The 9,963-nt window shown below is 36.9% G+C and overlaps 1 protein-coding gene across 1 annotated transcript; it reads right to left on the bottom strand.

The window, feature by feature from the left end:
• Positions 1–219: 219 nt before the first annotated feature.
• Positions 220–9,241, bottom strand: LOC120358637 (fatty acid synthase-like). The gene is made up of 7 exons (XM_039453438.1): positions 9,112–9,241; positions 8,681–9,034; positions 4,757–7,932; positions 4,068–4,536; positions 3,580–3,925; positions 1,989–3,490; positions 220–1,402 (listed from the first exon to the last, which is right to left on the bottom strand). The coding sequence occupies exons 1-7, from the start codon at positions 9,215–9,217 to the stop codon at positions 1,029–1,031; spliced, it is 6,327 nt and encodes a 2,108-aa protein (XP_039309372.1). The 5' UTR covers positions 9,218–9,241; the 3' UTR covers positions 220–1,028.
• Positions 9,242–9,963: the final 722 nt, after the last annotated feature.

Below are 9,963 nucleotides of genomic sequence, written 5' to 3' on the forward strand. Positions count from 1 at the left end.
TTTGTGCATCGAAACGGTAGTACACCAGTAATAATTTTGTTATATATTTATTTTTACAATCAACTCGTAAAAATAAGTAATATTATGAATAAATATGGTCAAAAAAGATTTGTGAAAAAAATTAAAAATCAAAATCTGGAGAGACAATTAAATTGTGTGTCGACGCGACGAGTGCTAGTCAAAAAGTAAGATCGCATGGAGAAAAAAATTTTACCGTAGTTAAAACATATTAAAATTTTATTTATGGCCGACTTTGATTGCTGGCTCACAATTCCCCATGGCTCACAACTCCCTAAACTCCTCTAAGTTAAACGTAATTTAATTTTAATCTTAGTTTAACTAATTCTTTACCTTTTTTCAATTCTTAGAATTAAAGAAAGATAAAGAGTAAGTTAAACTAATTGTGAGATTAAAGTTAATCTGTGTTAGTAGAAATAGGCATAAGTTCTGCAAAAATGCGGCACACAATTTCGAGAAACATATAAATTTTTCTAAATTTATCTAGAAAATTATTATAAAACTAATTGTTAGTATTATCTTGAAAAAATGGCATATCATTCTGTCAAAAAGTGATAACCTTCGATCTCGAAATCATACATATTTAGGAGAAGATAATAGTGAGGACAATACGAGATTGTAGATTATGAATAATAAAGATAAATCTTTGGAGTCAAATGTCAGCTTTTTTTTTGTTACGAACGCTTATACTTATAAGTTCAAAATTGTAAGACTTCATATCCCAAGCTAAAACAATTAAATTAAAAAAAATTTGCTGGCATTTCTTTCTTATTAAAATATAAATATTAAACCCTGTTTCCCAAAACAGGTTTTTTAAATTTTATTGATTTGTTCAAAAGTTACAAATATTTGAACATATCACTACCACGCCCGCAATTTGAATTATATTATTTTTTTTTTATTTTTTAATTTGTAAGAATAAACTAGTCAAAATGTATAGTTTTACAATATAATGTATAGCTTTACAGTATAATATTTAGTTTTCATATTTTTGTTATATCAAGCAAAGCTTATGCGCAATCTGTTGAAGATAATTCTCGCAGTTTTGTAACGGTTAAAGCACGGATCTCTTGCGCTGATAATACGATGTCATAATTCTCCTCAAGAGTCTGTTTTATCTCTGTGCCCATTAGCGAATCCATACCTAAGTCGGTTAAAGTAATATTGGGATTAATCGAAATAACGTCTTTGATGCCTAAAACATTGACAATAGTTGCGACAAGATCGACCTTGTTGCCATCGTCGGGTTTATATTTTTCAGCTAATACTGAAGAAGCCAGTACTGGATGCGGTTGTTGAAGAAATATATCCATCGTTGCGAGACAACTCGATATACGTTGTGGTATAGTACCGAACACCTTGGCGTCGTTACCTCCCATCATTTCTGAAGAATTAAAAATGTATAAGAGAAATTGTGTATATATAAAATCAATAAATTTCAAACGTTATATGCATTAGGTATCGTGTAATTATTATTTTATAAATTATATTTAGAAAGTACATAAAATAAAGCTTGAAATTTTACAAAACAAAGAAAAGGCAAACAAGAAAGATTTGGAAACGATTTATTTAAGAATTTCATTAACCCTCAGCTGATACTATATTGGATTCGATATTTTGCCACACATGGGTGTACGTCACATGACCATCTTCAATTGCATACAATATTTCAATTGCATATAATATTTCAATATTTAATGCATAGAATTTGAACAATTTTTTTCTTTAATCGAGAAGCCAGAAGATCAAGAAAAAGTCTAAAGAGATGCAAAAATCGAAAAATTGAACATAATCAAAATATTTAGAAGAGCAGGAATGAACGATTTATGAATGCCAAGCATTTTTGTAAAGCACTTTGGTTGTACGACACCCAGTGTATCAGCTAAGGGTTAAAGCAGAGAAGATTCCTGTTTTCTCGAAACAGGGTATCTTCCCTCATTTAAAAAAATTTTTATATATTATTATATTACCAAAAACTAAGCCAACGTCTCCGATGGCACCCCATTGAATAGCAAGACCAGGTAAACCATTAGCCTGTCTGTTTTCTATTATTCTCTCCATGGCTGAGTTTGCGAAACCGTAGTTGGTTTGACCAATGTTACCGCGACTTCCTGACAAAGATGAAAACACCACAAAATAATCTAGCGACGGGCAGAACTTTCTCGATATCGCGTCTAAATTTCTTGTAATGTTGACTTTTGGTGAAATAACCGCTTTGAAATCGGCTTCTTCCAGGTTTTCGAATAGAGCGTCACGTATTACGGCTGCCAGATTAAATACACCACCTACCGGAGCCAAGCGGTTGCTTTCTTGAATCAAGCGTTGGGCACCTGATGATGTCGTAACATCTTCTGTGAAAATAATGATTTTTACGCCGTTTTCGCGCCAGCAGCGCACACAAAATGCCTGATAACCGGTGCGTATGCCTGACCGTGATACGAGAACGATGAATTTAGCACCACGGCTGATCATCCAGTCGGCCAGTTCTAGACCGAATCCGCCGAGACCGCCGACCAAGACGTATGATTTCTCCGGATTCATGTAAGTACGCGGAATCGCTGCTACTGTCTTTGGCGTTGGTAGTATGAGCTTCTTAGGTTCCTCATCACGGATTTTCAGTAGTACTTTGCCAAAATGCTTGCCCGTCGCCATGAATCTGAAACCCTGCTCGAGTTGTTGTTCTAAAAAGACAATTGATTGGAGCGGACGTACCGCGCCATTCTTGATACCTTCTGAAACAAGTTTTACTAGTTTCTTCTTTATCACTTTGTCCTTTTCTCCCACGTCTTCTCCAAATAACGTATCCAACAATATACCATGGAAAGACATATTGTTCGAAAACATTAACATTCCTTTACGGGTGTTATTCGACAAATCATACTTGCCGACTTCAAGGAAACGACCATAACACGCAAGGCACCGAATGCCAGCTTGTAATTTCTCCTCTGCCAATAAATTCATTACAACGTCGACTCCACGTCCTTGTGTCTCAATATGAATCAGCTGTTCGAAACTCGTATCTTTAAAATTGCCGATGTGCCTGTCGTTTAATTGCGGGAAGACTTTCTTGAGATAGTCTCTCTTCTCCAGCGAATCGACAGTAGTGAAGACTATACAACCAGCATGCAACGCAATGGCAATCGCTGCTTCACCGACACCGCAATTAGCAGCATGGATTAATACGCTTTCGCCTGCTTTTAACCGACCCCGTATAAATAGAGCATAGTAACTAGTAGCGTAAGCAAAAGGTACTGTTGCCGCTTCTTCCAAAGTCCAACTGTCAGGTACATCCCAAAGAAAATCACAATCCGCTACTACTGTGGTCGCTAATCCTTTAGCTTTAACTATGCCCATCACGCGACGACCGTCAACGTCTCTCCCGGAGAATTCAAATCCCAATACGCACTCTTTCGTAGCTACATTCCGTGGCAAGACGTCTGGTAGTAGTTTGCCAGTCGCCAACGTAATATCTCTAACATTCGTATAATTGTAACTTTTTTTAGCTAAACGTTATCTAAATTTTAATGAATTATTTCTAAAGAATACTAAGTTGAAACTTACCTGACGTTTATTGGAGCATAGTATACGTAACAAAGTTTCTTATTAAGAAAATTGCGGTAGAAACTTAATGGGCTTTTAATCCATTTCAAGCTGCTGAGGTCACCTATTTTCAACGTATTGGCATATACATGATGCACCTGTAAACAGGATACATCCAAAGGTACGTGTCGATAACTGCCCCATTGTCCTCCTTTCAGCACATTGGCAGTCAATCCTTTGTTTAACTGTTCTGCGTAAAACTTCTCGGATAAGTCAAACTTGGGAGCATTCTTGTCCTGGATAAAAACGTAACGCGCATTTGTATTGCCTGTTTCACATTGTATGCACGTCATAAGTCCGATTAAACCTGTGAATAAAAAAGTCAAGATTTTTATTCGATTACTTTGATTTTATTCTGAACCTTAGCATTAAGAGGCAGTTAAAAAAAAGATTTAAATTTTTGAAAGAATTTTTTATGTTTACTTATCTATTATCTCTTAATACATTACCAAGCGTTTCTTCGTCCTGAGATACACAGAGCACTTCTTGATTTTTGTTATAAGATTTCTTCAGAGCTGTTTTTACATCCTCCAGCCACGAGAGATTTTTGTCTGTGATTTGTATTAACACAGGTTCTCTCTCTTTTTCCCGTTTCTTCAGCAAGAAGTAAGTTTTTCCTACCGGATCGGTTTGTTTCCCAGCCAACGATAGATCATTTTCTTCCAACGCAGTCTTCAAATCCAAGTGCACAGCATTTTCTTCCAAAAGAATAAAACAACCAGGTTTTAAAGCAGCCACCAAATTTTTGAGAATGACGTAAGACTTATTCGACAGAACATCTGCCGCTATGACAAAGTGCACATCTTGAGCAGACGGTACGTTTTTCACGTCTCGCATGACGACGTTAGCATTGACTTTCATTTGATCTAAATCTTTTATGTAATTGTGGACAGGAGCTGCTATTACTTGTAAATCAATCTGTAACAAACAAAGTGATTTTGTAGTAATTTTAAATTCTGAAGAAAGATTGGTTGAGAAATAACAAATTACATACAAGAAATCTTAAACAGAAGCAAATGTTATGAAAAATGTTAAAATTAATGGGATAATTTTGTACGTGTTATTATGAATTTTAAATTGAAAAGTATTACATTTCGAATAACATAAACTATTTATTAAAATCTTACGATACACTTACAATAGGCGATATCAGTTCATTGTTGAAAATATCGAGTATAATCGGCGCCAAAAGATCTTCCACAACCCGTTTACCGGCAACTTCCACGGTTTTCAGTTTCAATGTCATCATGTTTTCACACATTATTTGCAAAAGGACAGTGAGTGCGTGTATTTTTCCTCGTTTTAGATCGTCTAGACTATGCTCATTTTCGTAAGGCACAAAAGTGTATCGCTTATATTTAAGATTAGCTTGAGTGTGTTGTCGTTTAGGTGCCAAAGAAAGATTCAGTCCTCTGAGCTCGATTCCACCCGATTTAATAACTTCGACGTCCTTATAGTGATACACCGGTAATCCACCATCTTCAGATAATTTTTCTACCAGTCGTTTATGAAGGATGGGATTGATCGCAACGTATTTGATACGCTTCGGTAAATACATTAGTCTATGTTTAGTAGACATAATGCTAAACTGAAGCATAGTATCTATGTACGGAATCCACTGATTGAACCAGTGCAATTGACCGGTAATGACGTAATTATCGCAAGATTTGATTCCTTGAAAGATATTACAGTACTCGTACCCGCGCAATCTCAATTCCTTATAAATATCTTCAGAGGTCAATGGCAAAATCTCGTCGTCGATAGGCGTTATTGATGGTGGCAACAGCTCCAGTTGATCTTTTGCGATAGCCTCGGACACATAGACGTTTCCGCTGGCGACGATTGTACCGGCCTCACAGATTTCAAAGTCGCCCGTTCCCTCGAAAATGGTTATCGAAAACTTCACCGTTTCCTCCTTCGACATAAAAGTGGCTCTCTGAAAGCGCACGTCCTGAAATTCCACCGGCAATCTTTCAAAATTGATGCCACGCAGTTCCGCCAAAGTTTTCCATACTAACAGAATATAGCCAGAAGCTGGAAAAAGTATTCGTCCGTCTATCTGATATCCAGCTAGATATGCATCTGTTTCTTTTGATATATCTATTTTAATTATATGCTTTGCCGAGTGGCTTGATGTCTGATTGAAATTAGGCACATCCCACGCGGTGGAATGGTCCCACTTGACCAGAGGCCCGATCATCGGTGTTCCTCTACTGACCGGAAAACTTATCGGCGGATATAATTTTGAGATATCAGGTTGCGCACCAGCATTATACAATTTACCCACATTAGACAGTAGAAAGACCAAGTTGTCCGAATGATCCCGCTTGTGAAGACCAATACAGGTTACCGTTGGTGGTAATGATCTGCGCAAAATTGTTTGTAGCAAACAGTCAGGCGCAATTTCAATCGTTATTGCGTTCTCCGGAATGTACGCAATCGCTTCTTGGAATAGTACAGGAGAAAGTAAATTATTTACGTGATACGCAGACGAGCTAGTCTGTGCGAGCGGACTGTCCCATGCAGACTCAGGGATAGAACTAGAAATCCATCTGGCTGACCTGTGTTTCGGATTCGGAATTACATTATCAAGAGAATCACGTAGCTTAGGCCCGGCCGAGGCGATATATTTGGTGTGAAATGCAAAACCGGGACTTTTCACCATCTTGACAAAGATATCTTTGCTCTTTAGAGTTTCTATAAATTTTTGCATGGACTCAGTCGGACCGGAAATTGTGACTAAATCCTTAGAGTTGTGACAAGCTGGAATGATATTTGGTGGGCATATCTTTCTGGCCTCTTCCCAACTTAAACCAACTACCGCCATAACGCCCGATTCCAACTTGGACTCCACAATTGCCTTACCTCTAAAGTAAGCCGCTAAGACGGTTTGTTCTAATGTAAACGCACCGTCAGCATATGCACATGCTAGTTCTCCAGTGGAATGTCCAACTATACCATCCGGCGATATACCTATCGACGTTAAGACATCTACAAGAGCGACCTGCATAGCCGTGATAGTCACAAAAGAATTTATTACTTCTTCGATCATTTTGTCAGTGGCGTTCATAATAATAGTCATGAGATCGATGCCATGGGGTGCCAACGCGTCCGCGCATCGTCGCAAACTACGTTGAAAAATTTCAATGCCGAACAATTTTTGTCCCATGCCCGCCCATTGCGTGCCCATACCGGAAAATACGAACCAAATTGGACGCCTCTCTTTAGAGCTCGTTATCTCAGTCACTTCACGTGTACCATCGATGTTAAGTATTTCGTAGCCGCGAAAGTCATGGCCGGAAATAGCATTATTGTGAATTATTCGTAATAATGAGAGAAACTCATCGTCATTACGATGCTCTTGCGCATTATTTAATAAAGTGTGCACACCTTCTTTTATTCGACCTGATACAGCAACCAACTTTGGCAATAATTCGATGATGTTCAATGGCGATATCGGTTTTGATCTGCTTTTTGGATTGCTCATGAGGATAAGGTGTGCGTTTGTGCCACCGATGCCACATCCGTTAATACTCATAAGACTACCGTTCCACGGTGTGGCCTTGTCGACCACTCTAATGCGTCCTTCCTTTAAGGCAGGAATATCTGGATTCGGTGTATTAAAGTGCAAATTGGCCGGTATCACTCCTGCTTCCATCGCAATTAATACCTTGGCGATCGAGCATAATCCACTAGCCGGTTCCGAGTGACCCATGTTGGATTTAACCGAGCCTATTAGTAAGGGAGTCTTCCGATCTTTGCAGAACAGTTTGTCAATCGAAGTTACTTCTACCCTATCTCCTACTTTAGTACCGGTTCCATGAGCCTCCACGTAACTTATATCCGCGGGATTAATTCCTGCCTCGGTATAAATATCATGCATCAATTCATACTGTTTTTCACCATTGGGATACATAATACCCTCGGCTTTGTATCCGTCTGTATTTGTCTTTGTCCGAATTACTGTCGCGTACACTCGACGCGCATCCTTTGCTTTCTGCAAATATATTGCCACCACCGCCTCAGCCCTCACGTAACCGTCAGCCAAAATGTCAAATGTTTTGCATTTGCCATCCTGGGATAGAGTATTTAATTTTATACCCTGCAGTGAGACATTCGGTCTTAACACGAGATTCAGTCCACCGACGATTGCAGCATCGCATTCGCCGGCACGTATTGCGCTTACAGCTTGATGTGTGGCATACAAGGAGGAGGAACAAGCTGTATCTAATGCGTAACTAGGACCAATAAAGTCAAATGCATAGGAAATTCTGTTGGCGAACATAGATCTGGAATTGCCGAGCAGATTGTATCCTGGAAGCAAGTGCAAATGTCTCAATTTATTTTTAGCAAATCGTGTCATCTTTCTAACGCCATAAGGTATATATAATAAATATTAAAGTATGAACAACAATTATTTTCACGTAAATTGAGAGAAAAATTATGTTTAAATGAAAGAAATCGTTTCTTTACTAGATTTTTTTTTCAAGTTAAAATAAAGGTATTTAAAGAAAAAGTTTATTTTGTTTCAAAAAATAACGGTATTGGCTTTTTTGTAATAATAAAATTATTTATTTAAATTATTAATTTATTTTAAACAAATAATTTTTTAAGTTAAAGAAAGTATTGATAAGTTATGTAAGAAATAATTTAGTTCTGGTTATTTTAATATGTATCTTTTATTTAAAATAGATTTGCGTTGCACAATTGAACTATTTCATTTATAATTCTATTAAAAAATAACCAAGAAATTTTTTTTAAATCAAAAAAACTTTCCTTTTACCGTATTGTAATTCTACACATTTTTTATCGTAACAACCAACTTTTGATTCAAAACTTTTTTTAAAAAACTTTTTTGGTGTAATATGATACATCGATATCATTATAGTTATTTTTGTATTTTTAAATAATTTTAGATCTCTGGAATCTATAATTGTATTAATTTCTTAGTTTTCTTTACGTTTACATAAAACTTGAACAAATACCGTGCTTCGCAACAGATAGAAAAAAAAAATAATAAACTGAGAAAATATTTTGGCATTATTTTCCATAGTATACACACCATTTATGATTTCCGGATTTCTCAACCAAAATTCATCCGAATCCGAGGTAGAGATACCGACGAATACACCGATACGCGATCCTCTCACGGTCGTAGGATTGATACCAGCGTCAATTATGGCTTCATAGGTTGATTCTAACATTAAACGAAGCTGTGGATCCATTGCATGTGCCTGTTTGGAATTAATTCCAAAAAAAGTGGCATCAAAGTGGCTGAGGTCTTTTATCTTGGCAGATCTGGCTGGAAGCCCATAAAGTCCTCTTGTCCAACGCCGCTCGTCGTCTGTCACCATATCTATGTTGTTCATTAAATTTTTTTTAAACTCATCGATATTAGTTGACTCGGGCAGACGGCCTGGAAAAAATGTTTATTTGGTTGACATGTTACGCTTTCATAGCGATTCGGTAAGTACTGCCATAATTGACAATTACCTGATATCCCCGTAATGACAATGTTACTATCGGAGTACGGTATTTCATTTTCAATCACAGACTCCCGCGTCATGGTACTGTTGACACTTTCTAACTGAGCAGCCATTACCTTGTCGTAGAAGAATCGTATTAATTTTTATTCTGGATCTGCAAAAATGCAGAACCAATTCAACTTTTTTTACGTTTATCAACACATCTACCGAGTCAACAAAGTGTCAGCAATTTGCCTACACATTGCCGCAATTTCGCCGGATTTAAAACACAAATTTAATGAAAATTTTTTAGTTTTTTGGGATTAAGAACAGTATAAATGCGAACAAGCATAAAATTAATAATTAAATTGCTTTATAATTTAGTTTTGTGCTTTATATTTGGAATCTTTTTTAAAATTGCCTTTCAAATCCGGCAAAATTACGGTACGCAATTTAGAGGATTCTTGTAAATGTTTATAAAAATTACCCAAAAAATTATTGAGTACTAAGAACTTTTGAGTGTCAATTGACACTCAAATTGATTAACACTATTAATAGTTGAACCGATAACGTCATTGATCGCTTTGCGGTAATTCTAACACTTGCGATCAAGTTCAGTGTTTATATAGAATTAAGTTGATAATTTTTTGCACAATTCCACAATTTTTATCATCACGTTATTTTTATAAAACATTAACTTGCAGAATCGGCGCCGCACCGTGCGAGTGATGATATTATGGCGTTCTTGATTTCATTAGTAGAAATTCGCGGACTTAAAATTTAGAACTCCCGATTTCAGTAAGACATTAAATTGTGCTCTTAATCTCATTTGTCCACAAGTTAATCGGATGACTCTTTTGTCGATCCCCTCCCCCTCCTC

The sequence above is a fragment of the Solenopsis invicta genome, chromosome 9 (assembly GCF_016802725.1).
Source record: "Solenopsis invicta isolate M01_SB chromosome 9, UNIL_Sinv_3.0, whole genome shotgun sequence".
NCBI classification, from domain to species: Eukaryota; Metazoa; Arthropoda; class Insecta; order Hymenoptera; family Formicidae; genus Solenopsis; species Solenopsis invicta.

What these genes read in the sequence shown, in the direction of transcription:
- LOC120358637 (XM_039453438.1), bottom strand. Translation starts at nt 9,217, where the DNA reads ATGGCTGCTCAGTTAGAAAGTGTCAACAGTACCATGACGCGGGAGTCT. An exon ending in TGTCATTACGGGGATATCAG is followed by an intron (nt 9,035 to 9,111) that starts GTAATTGTCAAT and finishes CATTTTTTCCAG; the next exon opens with GCCGTCTGCCCGAGTCAACT. An exon ending in TATGCTCCAATAAACGTCAG is followed by an intron (nt 3,491 to 3,579) that starts GTAAGTTTCAAC and finishes TACGAATGTTAG; the next exon opens with AGATATTACGTTGGCGACTG.